General features: G+C 43.0%; 1 protein-coding gene and 1 long non-coding RNA gene across 3 annotated transcripts in view; both read left to right on the forward strand.

Annotated features, from left to right (window-relative positions):
• apaf1 (apoptotic peptidase activating factor 1) overlaps positions 1-12,423 on the forward strand; it is a 45,977-nt gene extending 33,554 nt beyond the window's left edge. For both annotated transcript variants that reach the window (XM_030440201.1, XM_030440203.1), the window contains one exon: positions 10,790-12,423. In XM_030440201.1, coding sequence (XP_030296061.1) covers positions 10,790-10,936 — 147 coding nt within the window. In that variant the 3' untranslated portion in view covers positions 10,937-12,423. The remainder of the gene's footprint in view (positions 1-10,789) is intronic.
• Positions 12,424-15,243: 2,820 nt separating this feature from the next.
• Positions 15,244-18,896, forward strand: part of LOC115595173 (uncharacterized) — a 60,468-nt gene continuing 56,815 nt past the window's right edge. Inside the window, exon 1 of the long non-coding RNA XR_003986651.1 lies at positions 15,244-15,490. This is a non-coding gene — a long non-coding RNA (uncharacterized LOC115595173). The remainder of the gene's footprint in view (positions 15,491-18,896) is intronic.

The raw sequence follows: 18,896 nt of genomic DNA on the forward strand, positions 1-18,896 counted from the left end.
CAAAAAGCCAGTTTGAGACTCCGTCTTCACGCAGTCAATCTTCAACTTTTACCGTTCACACTATACGTCAAAACACCTTTACAAGCCTTTACTTCAACAAGGCACACTCAGTCTCACAGTGTGCTTTAAGGAAAAAAAATCAAGGCAGGCTTTTAAAGTCGGCTGAAATTGGGCTCGGCACAGTTTACCTTTCATTGCAGTGTCACAGTTTTACAGTACAGCTGACTCTGAGTGTGTATTTTATCCCCTCGGGTCTAAAAGTTTGCCTGCTGAGTTTTGACATGTCTGGTGCTCTTCAGCGTCCAGTTATTGAACACAGGATGCTTTATGAAAAGTCTATTAATATACTTTATTAATAGCTGCATCACTTCCCGTTTCCGACCAGGGAGTTAGCTGACATTCTTGTTCTCTCCATTTTTGTTCTCGAAATGTTTCAGCGCCGCTTTGAAGAAAACCTCCAGATTATTTGCAAAAGCACCGACTGACTTCCTTCAAAGGGTCTGATAACTTTTCATCCGATCACCCAGCAGCAGTTTCATGTGGATCAAATGTTTTGTTTTTGTTTAGCAACATAAAGACCGCCCTCTTAGCAGTGATGGCTGCTGTATGCTGGTTACCAGGCCAGTCGCACCCCTTGGCTTTTTACTTTTATTTTTAATTTTTTTTTGCACCCCCGCCCCCGTTTAAAATCATTCCCGAGATAGAAATGACACGTTTTGATGACTTCTGCTTCTGAGAAGACGTGTATGTAAATGAGGCAGTGTAACAGGGCCACCGCGCCGGTTCAGGCAGCGTTCGCAGCCCTGATTTCATTCGGCGCTTTTTCTCCCGTCACGCTGTTCGAGAAGTGAGCACCCCGCCGTGCTGCTCCGGCATCGCAGCAGACCTGCCTCTAAAAATACCTACACGCACACATCAGATGCAAAACAGCTCCTGAACGCTTTTTCTCTGAATCTATTGTTCTCGTTTTTATTTTATTCCCACATTCTTAATCCAAACGTGTATTTTGGCGGGCACGAGTTCTTCCTCGTGTGGTCAGACTGCATACAGAGTTGGCGGGTTTTCTGTAGGTCCTCCGCTGCTGCTTTTTGAATAAGAGTCGAAAGCGAGACAGGAGATCTTTGAAAAAGAGCTCCGGAGCGAGCTTGGCCTGGTTTCTGCGCTCTTGTTGTCAGGCTCGGGGTATAAACACAGGCTGGTGAAATATTTATCTGTCTCTAGGATGCAGTTGTTTCCCCAGCGTTGCTCATTAAGCCAGGGTTAATTGTCTCTCTGGCTGGAGAAGAAGGGCCTTTTGTGCGAGCGAATCACACCGAGACGAAACGAAGCAGAGCGGGGATGGGCGATGACTGATAGAGGTAGAAGGAGCTGGTGATGGTGTGGTGCGGTGGATGAACACACACACACACACATGCACACGGCTTCGTCTCGTCTTTCCTCTTTTACAATCTTTGTAATAAATCTTTGTCTTTCGTCTGACTTATCTCCTTTACGTCCTTCTCAGTGAGGCTGTTTTCTGGATTCACTGACTCGAATCCAACCCTTCCACCCTTCATCCTCCCAAAACCCGCCGCTCCGCCTCCATCGTTGTGTGCTGTGGTTTGTGGCGCCCACTCCCACAGCCCACTCAATTTAAATAAATGCCAACATTGAACGTATTTGCTTCCAACTTCAAGTTAATTCTTTCGGTAACAGTTGAGGAGAAATTTTGCGATTTGGGTTGCGAGGAACTAGTTTGAATCTTTTTTTTGTTTGTCTGTCTGTTTTTGCCAGGATCAGTTCCCAGGAAACGAGCGAAGACTCCCAGCCACGAAACGACGCCGCGCATATAACTCAGCAAAAATGTTGTATAGTCATTTTTTATACTTTGTTTCTTACCTCGGATTAAAGAAACCAGTTATACCAAGGTATTTTTTCAGGATTATAAGTCCTGGTGGGCAGATTTTGTGAACTTTATACGGAGTCAGGTTAACTGTTTCCTCACGATGAGCCGCCGCTGCTAATTCTACATGTTGAATCAGCCAAAAAAACCTATGACGAGTGCTGTCCAGTGTCAACGGTGCGGGTCACACCGGATACTCTTTGACTACCCTGACATTGGCCTTGTTTGCCTTTTAAAAGTGCTGGTGGATAAACTTTTGGCACATTCAATAACTTTTTTTTTCTCAAAAACTGAGCGAAAACAATTCAAACTGTCCCATTTTCTTGCTATTAAGGTGAGAACGGCACAAAAAAATTCACGGTTTTATATTTTTGTGGACGTACAGATGAACTGCAAACAAAATATCACAGTCTGGCTGCACCTGCTCGTGGACCGGCTGGTTCTCTGTGGTCTTAGATCAGTGATTTCCCATCTGGGTTTGAAAGAAAAGCATTAATATATGACCTCATTTCATACTGCTGAACCCGTCCACGATTCAGAATAAACAAGAGCTCTTACTCTGCACTTTGCCTCGTCACCATTCATCAGTTTCTTTCCTCCTTCTCGCTCGCATGATCCTTTTCCTCTCTTTATTTACCTCCCGAGCTCCTCTTCTCCCCACCAGCTCAACTTTCTCTCCCCCCTTTCTTTTTTCTGATGTCTCTTATTCTCTCATGCCGTCTCTCTCTGATGTTTCCTTCTTATGGCTCCGTCTGCCTTTATCTGTGCGCAGTAAATACTGAAAGAAGACAGGCGTGCGAGAGAAGAAAGAATAAATGCAAAGAGTAACGGCCTCTCTGATCTCATCGGTTGCTGAGTCTCTTCGCTTCGTTTCAGTTTTCCATAAAGATTTCCGTCTCCCTCTCCTCCTGGTCACATTAGGTGATGGAGGTGGAAATGAAGGACTGCAGGTGAGGGGAAGTGAAGAAGGGAAGAGATGTGTAGAGGATTGTCTGGGCATCAATATTTCAGTCGATGGAACCTTGGATGAATAATTCAGCCTCGGTGTCACGCTGTTTCAGTTCTCCGCAAGACTCTCAGCCTGGTCGCGCACTCCACCCCTCACTTTTTTTCTTTCTGAGATGAAGGTGGCCTCATAGAATCGCCTAAATCTACTCCAGCCGGCATCCCCTTGTTCTTTAATCTCCCTCCCCTCCCTGCCTGCAACCCATTGTGTGCGTCCTGCTGGCTGCGGAGACGTTGCGATTTCTTCTAAAGCGTATAAAACTCCGCCGACTCCCCGTGGACGCTGTATCGGAGCTATTTATGTAAGAGGAAGATGAATTACTTCCCTTCACCTCCACCCCTTCTGAAAGACTCAACAGTGCTCACGCCCAAGCGCCGGCCCTCACAAGAACGCACATGGACAGGTATTTTCCGTTGCGTAATCGGCGCTGACTTCCCCTCAGGTAGCCTGAATAAGCGAGACCTATTTAGCTCCAGGACGGCGAGCGGCGAGGGCCTGTCGGAGCAGATTTGGTGCCCGTGTGCCGTTAGACGAAATTAATCGGAGGGTTACTCACACTCCCAGCCTCCCCAGATGTGATTTTTGACCCGCGTGTCGTGCGTGAGAGCATGACACCGAGATGGAGCTTATCTGAACACGCAGAATGGTGTGGCTCCGCAGATAAGGACTCGTCGGCGCTTCTTGCTCCCTGTTGTCACATTTCTACAAAAGCAATTGACATATTACTCTTCTCTGTCTCTGTCTTCTGGATGCTTTTCTCTCTGTCACATCATTCTCAGAACACAATGAATGAAAAGTATCCAGATTCAGTCCAATGTGGGTTTTCTCAAAGCTTTTTAAAATCGTTTGTTCCACGCACGCTCGGGCAATGTGACTGGCACTCAAGAGGGCGATGAGTTGAAAAGCCTTACATAAATTAACATCCACACCAACGTGAAAGATGCATGGGAATAAGTGAGCAGTGATGGTTATATCGTTTGAAACACACCTATCTGTTTTGGTACGTAAAGGGAGCATTTTCAGCCTTAAGAGGAAAAATATGTGTTTTTCATTTTGGGGTGAACTGTCCCTTTAAGACCAATACAAATCTGCTTGCCAAGATTCTTTCTGTTCATGGTGTAGATCTCTCTTTAATGTCTCTGGTAGTATTGTGGATATAGTGTAAAAATCAATTGGCAGGACAGTGAAGTGCTTTGATTCGTCGTTTGTTGTGTGGACAGACATTCCAGTCCGATCTTATTTATTTATTTCCCAGGCGATTTTTCTATCCACATCCCAATGAATACGAAATCTCTCTGAAGTCGGCCTCCATTGTCTCGTATGAATATATTTATGAAGCTGCCGCCAGAGAGAAGCTCGCACGCAGTATGCAAGCTATAAATTCTTTCTATACTAGAGGGCAACAAACTGTTTCACATCATAAGATGGAAAGAACTCGTAAGGATGAGCGGTTCCACTGACGGCGCCTAAACATAATCTTTGCTTTTCAACTCAGACTTTATGCGGCGTTGTCTCATGACACTGAGCAATGGATGTCACGTTACCTTCGGGTTTTACAGCTTGATGCTATTTCTGGATTTTCTTTGGTGTCTTTTATCTTTTTTTTATTGTCTCCTGGCTTTGTGTTATATTTAGAGATCCCTTGTTGATTGTTTTTATGTTCTTGTTCTCATTTGAAATTATTCTTGGTTTTATGGCGCCCTGTATCTTGTTATTGCACTAAATATGACCTTCCACTCAAACCCTGTGTTTGTTTTCTTGATAGAGGATTAATATTTATAGTTATTAGATTAATGTTGTCTAAACATTTTGCACATTTAAATTCATTCTGGTATTTATTTTAACCAAGAAATCCAACATAAATGTGTAATACAATAACACTACATGCCACTGACGGCTGATAAGCGGTAATTTATTATTTTTAACATTTTTATTTATCTTATTTGTTATTGACCATTATGGTCCTGGTAAAGCTGGAAGGGTCTTTTCTGTTGGAAAAGGGAACATATATTGTTTTTAAAAAATCAGTATTGATTTTGTGTTAAAGATGCAGTATGTAAGTATTGTCCACCTGTTGAATTCATACTCAGAAACAAATAGTGGTGATACGCTGGTGATATGGTGCCACCTAACTGGCTTCAGCTGTGGCTGCCCTTAGCTAGTTAGCTCAGTCAGCTGTGCAGCTAGAAGTCCTGACTGGGAGTTTCTAGCACAGGAGCTTTGGACTGGGATGGGCTAGCTGGTTAGCATGCTAACCTCAGTCAGTATCTCTGGAACACAATACAGAAATGTCTTTATGTCACAGCTGTTATTATTTTCACATTCTGTTGATAATTGTTGTTGATTTTTGAATGAAGTTCTTACATAGTTCCCTTTTTAAAAAATACACTTACAAAGGTTCTGTAAATAATCAAGCGCCTCTTAAATCATTAATGCACCCTGACTCTGGTTGCTGCCCGCAACAAAAGAAAAGAAGAAGATGCAGCTATGGTTAGCTAGCTACTGCCACAGTGTAAGATATCATATCAGAGAGATGATGGATGACAGCGAGACACTCTCCGCGTAGTGGAGGTAGATACTGCGATATTATAGTTGGCGGGAATTCTTTCGCCCACATTAATCTTGATACGTCGACGGCCCTAACTGATTTATCTCTCACCCCTTTTTTCATCTGAGATTGGTTTACATAATAATCTTCATTTTATCTTTACGTGCATTTTACATTTTCATTTATAATCCACACACTTAAAGTAATAGTGTGTCATTTTCACGCAAACGCCTCATTCATGTCTCAATATATTTCCACTTACTGTAGTTCTACCCCTGTGTGTGTGTGTGTGTGTGTGTGTGTGTGTGTGTGTGTGTGTGTGTCCTCGCATCAGCATTCACGCAACGTAGAGCTGAACATTGTCCTAAATCCATTTAGTTAATTTCTGCAGCCTCAGAACGAAGCGAGGACCCTCCGTCGGATGTTTTAAGAGATAATTTCAGCCACCATAAAGAAAGATAAAAAAGAAGCAACCTTCACACTCTCACTCACTCTCACACACACACACACACACAGAGTAAACATGCCCAGGGGTACTGTCCTCTCAACATCTCATAACCACACACACATACTGTACAGTCATTTAGCGTCTAAGCGCATCACTGGCTCTCCCCATAAATCAATGGTCCCTCAGTGATGGCGTTGATATCAGCACATCAGCCATCTGCTCTGGGGGTATTTGTCGCTCACCAACACACAACACAGTGCTGCGTATTCCCATAAGAGAGAACAAACCCGTATGGAAGGAGTCTTATCTCGTGTATAGCCGTTATGATGAATGTGTTTTTCTTTTTGCAGCATCTCTAATCTGAATTTGCACCTTTGTTTTTTCCACCCTCATGTGTTTTACTCCCCACCCCCAACGTTTCATTTTCTCTCCTTTTCCTTTATCTTGAACCGACTGTTCCCTCATCCATGCCCCTCTTAATTTCTGTCTTTCTGTTCGTGCAAATCATAAATATGCATGCCATCCAGTCTAGTCTTGTCACTGTAAATGATTCAACATTTTCCGGCCTTTTCCCCCTTCTCCCTCGTAGTGAATCCAGTCCCGCTCCAAAGTAGTTTATTCGCACTTTCCCGTCCACGCGTCTCCCTCCGTCCCGTCACTCCAGCCAGCTGACTCGTTTAAACACTAATCCAGCACCGGCTCTTTTTTCTCTTCTGCTAATCCTTTTTTTTTTTTTTTTAAACCAGTCCAGTTGGAGTTATGGCGTTCTCTCCCTCTTCGTCTTCTCACAGACTTTCACCGTTCGTCAGTCGCTGCACATGTTTGTCGTGGGATACGATCTTGTTGTTCTTTGACTCTGCTTGTTTCTCTCCCTCGTCTCAGCCTGTCTGTTTATTTCTGTATTTATACATACGTGTGTGTGTGAAGGCATCTGAGGATTATTCCTTTGTTTCGAGCTGTCAGCCGGCAGCCATAACTCCTTTTTTATTTCGATGCAATTACGCTTAAACCAAGTCGCTCGCTCCCTCCTCTTGATATCTGCTCCGTGTATCCTTGCTTCACCCCTCCACCTCCGCGTAGCTCACCTTTATCTTATCTTTCTTTATCCCGCCACCCCCCCCCTCGCTGTCTCCCTTGTGGTTTGTCTTCTGTCAACCTTCACAATGATACTTTCATAATCAGCATTTGTAATGCCAACAAATCCATGCATGGTGACATTTAGTGTCTAAAACTGAGGTTGGTGTGATTCTGCAGGTATCATTCTGCGACCGTGAAAAGTTCTTTGCTTAGAAAACCCAATCAGCTTCTTCAGCTTCAGGGTGTTGGCGCTCATCTTTGACAGATTCTGTGCAATAATCTAATTTAACGTGTCTGGGTTTACTTTTTCAGACTGCGTAGATCACAGGTTGATCCGCGTGAACATCAAAACTGTCCATATTCAAAATTTCCTGCAGTATTTTAAAGCAAAACTGGCATTTTCACTTTAAAATCGTAACGCCGTCATTTCATCCTATTAGACCTTTGTGTTATTATTGAGTCATCGCCAAAAATGTGTTGTGTGAAGTCAGAGTGACATTGAACTTTGACCTTCTAATGACTTCATCCTTGAGTCCAAGTGGACATTTGTGCAAAATTGAAGAAATTCCCTCAAGGCGTTCTTGAGATATTGCTCAAGAATGAGTCGGACGGAGGGATGGACGAACAGGGTTTTCACAATAAAAGTCTGCAAACACTGCTCACACAGACTTCTGTACAATCTGTGGCCTGTATCATCAATGCCTGTGATCGGACCAGTGGTGGGAAATACCCAACTCTATCCTACTTATTATGGTATACTGCCTTCCGAGTGCTAGAGCTCATCAGGCTATTTTGACCCACAATCCTCTGCGTTCACGGCTGTTAACCAAATCACATACTTTCTGTTTTTACTTCAAGTCTCCTGCTACAGACGGGTTGAAGTTCAGGCAGTAAGCGTATAACATATATATAAACATAAATGTGCTTCTATGTACGTCATCTTATGTACAGACAAACCACAGCGTGTGCTGTAAGCATAAATTATCGCTCTGCTGTTGCTTTGCATCCGTTTTTCTCACCCTAAGTGAATCAAAGACCTCACGCCGACCAAGTTATCTTCAAAGGATTCGGCGCAAAGCGAGTGATTAATCATGTTTAGCCCTCTCAGTCCGTATGTTTATATTCATGAACCGCGCGGAAAACATGAATTTAATTAGTCCGAGCTAATGAGTTAATGTCGTGTTCATTCTCAGGTCACGTTTGAGCCTTGAGGGCGGCAGAAAAATAACACTGTTGATCGAGCTTACAATACAATAAACTTTAGAGGATAAGCAGTGGGTTTACAGTGGCTTTACATTTGTTGCATGTGACGTGATGTCTTGCACTCAGTTATCTCAGAACTGTTTCAACTAGCTGAAGAAGATTATACGCACAGACACACAGACTTTATATGACTTTATCGTCCAATCCGACCTGTGTAAAGATACTAAACCAGGAAAAGAGAGCCTTTTAAAAATGTCTGTCTGATTTAGCTCATCGACCGAAATATAGTCCAGAACTTTACTCGTTCTTTTTAGAATGTACAGCTGGTCCAACGCCTGTCAAAACTCAAAAATCTCACATCAGAACAGATATTTCATTCTGGCGTATGTGGCTAGGAGTGAGAGAAGGAGCAGATTGAGCGACAATTGGGAGTTATTTTTAGAAAAAGATTAAAGACACAAATTAATTGGATTGGGAATCTTTTCATAAAAGAGGGATTGTAAACTTATCTTGACTATTCAACATCATGTCAAGCTGTCAAAACTGTCAATATGGTGGAAAGCATCTTGGGTCTGACTCAATAGTCAAAGACTCTGCACAGCAAACCATGAAATAAAGAGTATTACTCCAAAGATCTGCTGCCCGAGTCGATCTCACAATAACTGGAACAGCGGAATTGTTTCTTTTCAGAGTCCAGAATCTTATGAGTCAGGCGGGACGTAACAAATACATCATTATTCCAGTTCAAATGTTGTATTCCTGCCATTTTAATGTTTGTGTACTTTTATTTTTACTACGTTTCCCAGCAGTGATTATTTTTTGGGACAAGGACGGCAAAGTCGCTTTGAAACCTTTTTAATTTCCAGTTACACGGCTGCATCGTGTGTGTGTGTGTGTATGTGTGTGTGTGTGTGTGTGTGTGTGTGTGTGTATGTGTGTATGTGTGTGTGTGTGTGTGTGCGCGTGTGTGCGTGTTCTATAATGGTGGTTGTGGAGGAAGTCCAATCTCAGCAGAAGTATGGCCAACCCCCTGCAGCAACACAAATATTTCCTGGGCCATTTTTCAGTGTCCACACACACACACACACACGCACACACACAGTATATTTATGGTATGGAATGACTATCAGGAGGGAGAAATGAGTAAAACCTAAAGGCGTACAATGTGTTTTCGACATTATAAATATGCAAATGAGCTCCCTTAATGCCGTTGAATGGTTTGCATGATTAATGGACGTGTGTGTGTGTGTGTGTGTGTGTGTGTGTGTGTGTTGGGATTGTTCTGTAAGCTAGACATCTGTTGCCACCACCTCTTCTGTTGCAGTCTGTCTGTCCGCCCGTCTGTGGAGAAACTGAGGAGTTGGCCTGCTTTCTTCTCCAAACACACACACAAATGAACACACACACACACACACACAAACGCACACACACACTCGCAGAGCCACTAATGCTTTAAAGCAAAAAGACATACACCGCTGAAACGTCAGCCTTTTTTGATTTACAGTAATTCATGTCGTCTTTTATCGTGGATGAGGCGCAGGTTTGATCTAAAGTTAGTATGTTTGTAATGGTCCAAGTTGATCTTACACACACTCACACACAAACACACACTCACACACACTCACACACACACACAAACACACTCACGGCAGACTTTAAATGACTGACTTGGTGTGCCTTTGATGCTTCATCCCAGTGAGATGGGGCTTGAATGGAAAATGTCAACTTTAAACCGAGATTAAACGGAATCACTCAGGAAAGCTGGTGGGGGGTTTGTGTGTTTATGTGTGTTGGGTGTGCATGTGTGTGTGTGTGTTGCAGGGAGCCTGAGGGGTGTGTGCGAGTTTGAGTCTGGTAATATAATGCTATTAAATTCATCATGGTCCTCTTGGCAACAAACATAAAGCTCTCCGTCAGTCTCCCTTCTCTCTTCCCGTCTTTGTTCTGACTCAAATAAAGGCGAGTGCAGACTGCTCGGCTTTTGCCGTTTGACTTCATCGTTAGTCCCACAGAAGCAGTTCAGCGTCTTAAAGCTTCACTTGCATGACAAAAACAGAAACAGAAGCCTGATCGAACACGTCGTTTGTCATTAAGTTTATGAGAATTACACACGTTTTGTGCCTAGATCTGTTTAAAGGAACAGTTTGACATTTTAGGTTAGAGACTAAGAGTTACATGATTGCGCAACACTTCATTTGAAGGACTGTGTGTGACATGAAACCTTCTTTATGAATGTTTTTTGAATTAAACATTACTACGCTGTCAAATGCTACGCAACGGTGTCATCAGTAATCTTCTTGACCTCAACTAAAGTGAGCAAAATTTGAGTTGAAACCTGTTTCATCTCTTTTCCATGGACGCTGTACTGACGTTGGCTTTTCAGGCTAAACAAAAGGTTTAGCAAAGCGAGTGTGTGTTTGAGCGAGACAAGAGTTGAAGATGTCAATAAAAGTTTTGTCTGGCAGACAATGTCAGTGTCGTAGCTTAGCATGCCCAGAGGAAACCAGTGGAAACAGCTAGCCTGGCTCTGAAAACTTCGTCCTCTCCTTTGATTTGTGCAACAGTGTTCTCCGCTCAAAGCGTTTCAATGATCTCTCCATCTTTCTCTCTCTGTCTGTCATCCAGTGGTGGGACGTGGAGAAAGGCGAGGCGCTGCAGACCTTCTACCCGACGGGAACCGCGTTGAAGAGGATCCACGTCTCGTCCGACTTCTCCACCTTCGTCACCATCGACAGCATCGGCATCCTCTACATCCTGCAGAGGGTGGCGTGACGATGTTTTTAACGGTGCTCCAAAAACGCAGGGAAAAAAGAAAAAACGGGGAGAAAAACACCAGGATCCGACCGAACACTACAGACTGTGAACAGAAGTGGGCATGTTTAGTCGCAATAAGGACTCTTAAGCCTCCTCTAATCACGCTGTTCTCTCAAAAGTTTACATTTCCGCTGCACTCTCTCCATGCTCGGGCTGACACTAGCCAGGCATTACAACGGAGCATCACAGACATCCAATCTCTGTTCTGCAGGATCAAACGCTCAGAGAAGATGCAAATACATGTTTTTGTAGATAAAACACACCAGAGATTCCTTTGAAGCAACAAGGAACGACACATAAAGAATTTAAAAAATCAGCGTTTGTGACTATCAGGTCTTCTGAGGCAGATCGTCTGAAGCATTAATCCCTAATTAAGAGGTTATTACAAAGAGGTTAAATAAATGTGATCCTCACATCGGTTCAAATGTGAATAATAAATGGTAATCCATTTTGCATTAGGGCTGAACATTTACTGCATGAGATGTGAGGGATTTTCCACTGGCTGTATGTGATCGTTACGAGCTCCCGCGTACGTGTCATGACGTGCAATCTGCTCGTCGATGCTGTGACGTTTGTGAACCTTAATTTTACAAATATGTGTGGTAAACCTCCTCGTCGCTGGCCTTTATTTCATGCACTGCAGCCTTTAGTCTGAAGGGGATTACTGTCGGTACCAGTGGGAGTGTGTGTGTTTAAAGTCTCTCGATCTAAGTCCACCAGCACTGATAGAACTCCTTCTGCACTTTGATGAGCATTAAACATTAATGGGTACATTAAGTTTTTAACGATTGAGCATTTAATATTGAATCCCAGAAACTTTTTAAAAAGCCTTGTGGGTCTATTTGTACATCCGAAATATTTGTACTTTTTGACTTAGATCAAAGGTAAATGTTTTCTACGAAAAAAAATGTCCACTCGCTACTGTGAAAAGGCCGTTTTTGTGCTTTATTGATTGCTCAAATTTTTTTTGTACCACTTCTTTTTAACTTCAGACATTTTTATCTGCATGTTGTTTTGCCTACTGAGCCTTTTTCCTGTTCTGAGCACTTTGAAGCAGGAGTTACAATCTTTTGACGAAAGCTTTCGCTAAAGCAGCTCTGTTCAGATTCATAAGAAAATGGATCCTCACTTTGACTTTTCCCGTGCTATAATCTATCAAACCTATTGACTACGGCAGAGATGGTACAGACTCCAGTAATAAGCCCAGAAAAGGCAATAAAATGGAATAAAAGTGAGGACGTGTCTGATTGATGCTGTTGTCATTCTCACGCTGTGCTCTTCGCGATTTCGGTGCTTTAAAATTGAATCAACAGATTTCCCTCCAGCTCGGAGGTCTCTGTCTAACAGAAATATTAATGTCTGCTCAGGATGTATTGATACTGTTTTACTGTGTGGTGCAATGTGAGTGTAATTTATAAAAGATTAAACTACACACGCTACGATGATGTCATGTGTCTGTCTTGATTTTGGGAACCGTCACATTTTGATTTGTACAGTGATTCTTATTCCCCTGTTGACGAAGAATCCATCTGTCCTTTCTGTCCGCTGATTAGACATCAGACTTCAACCTTCAGACTGACCGAATGTCCTCCGTCACCTTCAGTCTTGAGTTCTGAATGTGACCGGGTCGCTGAGAAAATGTATTCATGACTGAAATGATGTGAGTGAAAGTCACTCTCACTGTCAGGACAAATGAGCTACGTGTGGCCTAAATGATAAGTTCCCCCCCAAAAATAAAAACTCAGTCATCATCTACTCTCCCCCACGCAGATGGAAAGCAGGGTGAAGATATGTAGTCTAACGTGAAACAACAACAAAAACATAAAATGGTTCTGTATAACCGGTCTGGCATAATCTGAGTCCAGAGATCCCAAATAGATTTTTAAAAAGGTGTTATTTACACCCTTAACCACGCTTGAATAACCACTTCAGACGGTGTATTTGGGATCTAGAGACTTCACAGGATTTCTATTATGCTGGACGAGCTGTATGGAGCCATTTAATGTACTTTTCCGTTTTTTTTTTTACATTTTAAAACAAGTCCCCATATACTTCAGTTGTTTAGGGGAATGCTGCGATGCTGTTTTGCTGTGAAGCTCCAGAAATGTTTTGTGGACTACGAAACCTTATTTGACATAGTTAAAAATGAATTTTAATTTTAGGGAGGACGAATAGGATACAAAAAAAAATGTCTCTTCTGTTTGCACTTTGGCATGAAAGTAGTGTATATTCAACAAGGGGATAAAAGCATATTAAAAAGATATGATAAGCAGCTGCAAGTCACTCCTGAGTGCAGGATATAAGAAACAATACTATGTCGTTTTTCCTGGAACACATCTTTATTTACCTGATATCCAATTGACCGAATGTATAAATATTACAGTGGTACAATGGCAGCTGGATTTGCGTCATCATCTGTCGCCCCCTGTTACAAAAGTTGGGCTTCAAATCACTAAGCCACCACAGTCTAAAGATCCTGGAGCTGCCGCTGGTGATGACATTTAAACGGCTGTGTGAAATAAGACTCAACAGCTGCAGCTTTGATTCCACATATGTATTTATATACCTCCCACATACTGACGTCACTCTAACTGATTTACACACCGGGCTGGAGGACAGTCTGGGCCGCAGTCCCATGATGACATGAGGTGATCACATTAACTGAGGCGATGTGGCTGATGTATGTTTTCAGCACCTCCCTGTCATCACATCCATCCGCTGGCTTTGAGTAAACTTGCATCGCCGCGGTGACGGCTGGGATCCAACTCTCAGCTGAGTTATGTGCCTCGGCAGTGATTGATAAAGCCCTATTGTGATTCATCAGCCGCCTAATTAATTAGATTTCTGTGGAACGATAGACATGTGCGGAGGTTTAAGACTGGAGGTGAGCATCAGTCATCAGCGTGTCCTACAGGAGGAGGACGTGGTGGTGGGAGTGCAGGATCAGGGCTTGGTGCAGATGTGTTTATGAGGATCAGCATCAAACCCACAAGAAATCATAGAGCTGTGAACGACACACAAATCCTAATCATTTTATGGGAATCTCATTAAGAAATGTGTTACTAATTACAGGAAAAATTGGGTTATTTTCCCTCTAAAGCTGAAGTCTTTAACAATTTTGTTATATTTGCTAAAATTGTAATTATGATCTGACAGTAGTATCCACCTGTTTCCTCGGGAGCCTATGGGGGCTGCCATGACAGATAACTACTTCCGCCGGCGGTTTTCTGTTTCCGGTTGCCTTGCAACTGCATGATGGCCGCTGCCGCTAAGCTAGCCCTAAACAACTAGCGTTAGGTCATAAGAGCTAAATTGTTTTTAAAATGAGCTCAGGTACAACATGTGCCGTTGTTGGTTGCCACAACAATTCATGAAAATTGAAGTTTTTTTCAGAAACGTCTTGTGTAGTACATCAACCACTGAGACAAACTTGTCCTGCCCTGCGCCCTACACGCCATGCTGAGGAAGGAGGAACGGAGACTAGCGCGGCTCGCGGCTTTGACACTAAAATAAATATTTGGGTTTATGAATATCTTCCACAGAATAGCTGCTGCATGACATTCCTAACCCGGCAACGTCTGAGCAGCCGCCTGTCTCCACGGCTTCACTTTCCTTCAGCATTATCCACGCTGTATGTTTAGCTTGATTGACACTCTGGCTGGGCGCTACTGCTGCCTTCAGAAATATAAACTCGCTGTGTTTCTTCAACAGTACTTTCCCTATTTTATTACTGTGCAGGTAGTTGTATGCTTCTGTGCTTTTGTAACTGCGTAATTCTCCACCGTCAACATCTTCAGAAAATATAAGATAAGCATTAGCCCGACGTTAGCTACATCGCTAACGTCGGGCTAATGCCGTGCTAATGCTTCATGTCATCTGCCTACTCCGTGAGAACTGTCCTCACGACTTATTAAAACATCTGTACTGTGTATCCACCGCCGATTTTTATCCATTATGTCGCTTTCTTTGTGTTAAAAGCCGGTTTTAGCGCGAGCATGACAGCTACATTAACGTAAACACCGAGGTCAGCCAGTTCAACCGGAAGAGCATAACCGAATACCGCTATGAACCATGGGTAAACTCACGAAGTCAGGAATAAGGTGGATAAGACACAGGTCAGCTGTTTGTGACTCCACCCAGTGGCTGTAATTTGATTTGCAAGAATCCACCACTCTGGATCAACACAACCAATCAGAGACAAGCAGAGTGTCTGAGAACTGTCAGTCACTCTCGGTGCCCCTCCCCCGCGCAGGCGCAGTGCCTGCTCTTTGTGTCAGTTACGCTCAAGCCCAAGCCCAAATTGTAATCAATGGCGGAGCACAGACAACTACAACAGCAGCGAAAAACGCCCCACTATTGCCCAGTCAAAGAGAAGAAATAATGGACTGATGAGGAAAAGCAGTGTTAAAATAAAGAATTGGACCGAGCCAGAAAGAAAACTTGGCGGAGGGAGCTGCAGGATTAGTAAGGACTCAACAGCGATGCAGAGTTTGCTGCTTTTCTGCTGGACAGGTGAGGACTCCTGCTTGATATTTGTTTAATTTTATATGTATTAACCACAAGGCTAAGATGGCGGTGGTTACAGTAATACTCGCAATAACACCATGTTGCAGTCGAGCTACGTAGCTTGTTGCTTAATTTAGCTTGTATGCTAATTCCGGTGTTTAGTGTTTTTTTTTATGGCTATTGGTTAGCAAAAGTGTCATTCACGTGACCGGGCAGTTATAATAACGTTAGTTTGTGTTCAGTACGCTCTGAAGTGGTTGAATTGACTTAGAGAAATAAGGTTACTCATGCTTTAGAAAGGCAGCATGGCTAAAATGTTGCACCTGGTAATGATTAGCTGGTAACTCTGTCTACCGGATGTGAGGAATATTGTTTGTTACTGGGGTTACTACAGTGACACATGAGGCACTCATCATTGTAATTTAGTTGTATTGATCAGAAAGAGAACATTCAGCTTATGTTGTTGTTATTTTGAATGCAATTATTTCCCCAATTATTTGCTTCCAGCTTTTGTAATATGGTAATTTGAAGGTTTTCTGGGTTTTCTACACTGAAGGACATTTTTTATTTCGATTTCCTGAATGAAATTGAGAAAATACTTTTATACTTTTTACTTTTTTTTTTTTTTTAAATACTCTTAATCACATTATCACAGAAAATCTTCCTTTTGTTTTTTCCAGTTTGTTGTAAGAAATCAATAGAAATACACTGAGTTGCCTGTGTATTAGGTTCACCAACATGGCGTCTAATACAACAGTCCTGTATTATAAAAAATCCTAACCCCTCATGAAGGTTATGAAGTTCAGGTCCCCGAGCGTTGTCCATTGAGTGAATGCCTCGTCCATTCACTCTTGTTTCCCCTCGGTTTCTATCACTCTCCAAACTGCAAATGAAACGAAGAGGTGAAGAGGTAGTTTCCACAGTTAATCCAGGTGTCTTGCTATTACCTGGGGTTAGCAACCGGGGATAACAATGCCTCTTCCTGCTGTGGCGCCATTTCGTTGTGCTATAATCAGACCTATTTTTTTCCCCTGAAAAATCCAGATGCTGTGGTTAGAGAGAGGTTTAAAGAGTTTGCAAATGGTGTCATTTATCTACAGAAATATCATTTGCAGTGAGTCATGACTTCAGAATGATAAATTGAAGCAAAAGTCATCATGGTTCAGTGGTTTATTGTATCTTCATGAAGGTTTATTTCATAAACTGGTGTATAAGACTGCAGTAGATTGTAGCTCGGTGAACTAAATAAACTGGCAACAGAGTGTACAAGAAGATAGCCATGATGGAAGTAGCTGCTAATAACAGAAAACAGCCACTTGGAGTGAAAAACAAACCACTTGAGAAAAAAAAAAAACCCAGACTGACCTTGTACTAACCTTTCCCTGTGTAGAGTATGTCTGTCGTGACCTCGCCACCTGTTCTTCATCTGGAGGAGCAGCTTTGAGTTCTTGTGGTAAATCTGTCCTTTATATAAATTTAGATTTGAACTAAGCCCGCTCAACAACAGGCCTTGTTATCTGGCCCGACACAGGACGCCACTACCTACTTATCCTCCAAAGGCAAACTTGAAACCATTTGTCTTGGGGTCCTTAGACATTCTGGGCGCCTCGGAGCATCACGGCTGCCAGTCAGATTTGGGACCCGGTCCAATCGTGGTGCAAGACTCGAAAGCAGCCATATGACATGCTGATTCAACGCTGCCAGCTGTCAGTTAGACTTCAGTGCTTTCTATTTATACACCGTCGTTCAGCTGGGTGATGTAAAGGTGTCCTGCTTTTTCTTATCGAGCGGTGTATTCTCAGAGACGTCTGAGCCGGATACTTCCAGGATCTGAAAGTGGGGGAAAATGTGCCAAATTTAGGGTGTTGCCTTTCATAGGTGGTGACTGGATGCATGCTGGTGTGATTCAGGGGAGTTTGCAGTCGTGTTCCAGTGGCGATTAGACACATTTGCACAAGAGCAAACAAAGCTTTGGTGTCTGATTTTAGCGTGCAGTTGGCCGTGGGCCCGTGACGGGAAAGAATGAGCTTGCTGATGTCATCTTTTTTTTTTCGCATTCACACATGTGCAACTGCCGCGCCAAGGTCAGATAATCGCCTGCGATCCTTTTGCTTTCAAGTGTAAATTAAACTGATGCCTTAAGCCCGGCGGAGGGATTAGTTTCAGGTATGTGGTTCCAAACAGTAAACTCATCTGGCTTCCTAAGCTTTAAGAAAAACAACCTTTACTTCTCCTCCAGGTGCATATTTGTGTAACAACAGATCTCATGTGGCTTCCTGACTTCCTCTTCCTTTGTGCAGCTCCATCACCATGTGCATTTTACACACCCCGCAGTCTCCACGGGAATGGTGGGAACTTTTTTAAAGTCTGGTCGAGGTGTGCGCTAACCTAATTAATTCTGCTCGCTCCTGCCTAATTAATCTTTGTCTGCCGGTGAGGTAATTACAGCTATCTAGCTGTCTGAGTGTCTGCACACAATACTGACACTACCTTCCCCTCTCGGTTGCAGCTGGGCCAGGAGTGCCTCTGATGTCTGTCATACTGTAAGCTCTGATTCACCGCGGCATGACCGGGAGTGGAGGGGGAGCTTCGTTTCATGAACTCCCGAATAATGTCCGCGTCTAAAGGCGCCGTGTGTTACTTTTCAGAAAGCCCTCGTGGCTGTTACGTGAACGGATGTCAGTGTCCCGTTGCTTCACGCACCATTTGGTCCCATTTTGTGAACATTTTTGGAGACAGTGTGACTAAATTATAAAGGCAACAACTAGTAGCACCTGTGCGACTTGCAAATATGCCCCCAGTGTTTTTATTTCTCATATTCATCTCCATCATTTTTCATGGGAAAGACCAGCAGCAGGAAGAAGATCGCCAGAAACAAACCTCAGCATCCTGCGATCAACCGTCCGATCCACCTCCACAACCTTTCCTCCTCAACTCATGACACCCGATCTGGACACAGGCGAGAGGTGACCCATGACCAAATTATCATAGTTTATTAAAAAATGCAGCGTAGTGACAATTCAGCCATTTTATACATGCGATGTAGCCCAGGTAAGCCCGTTTGACCTTTTCGATGCGCTAACCCTGACCCACTCTGATCTGCTGGAAATGATCCAGTCTTCAGTTCAAACACGTAACCAATGAACTAATAAGGTTATTGCATCATTTTTACAACACACCATGACTTTCTTGAGTTTAAAAATGATCTTTTAAAAACAAAACGTGTGATTCATGGCACAATTCAAATAGGACCATTTTTTATTTTTTTTTTCTCTGACTGGACGTTTACAAAAGTTTACTCGGCGTTTAAGAAATAAAGGTGTATGTTTCTGGTGGAATGTCCCAATACATATAAATAGCTTCATTTTTAAAAAATATGTTTGCACTTTAATGTTGCAGGAAGAGTTCAGAA

Source organism: Sparus aurata, chromosome 14, assembly GCF_900880675.1.
Source record: "Sparus aurata chromosome 14, fSpaAur1.1, whole genome shotgun sequence".
Lineage (NCBI taxonomy): Eukaryota > Metazoa > Chordata > Actinopteri > Spariformes > Sparidae > Sparus > Sparus aurata.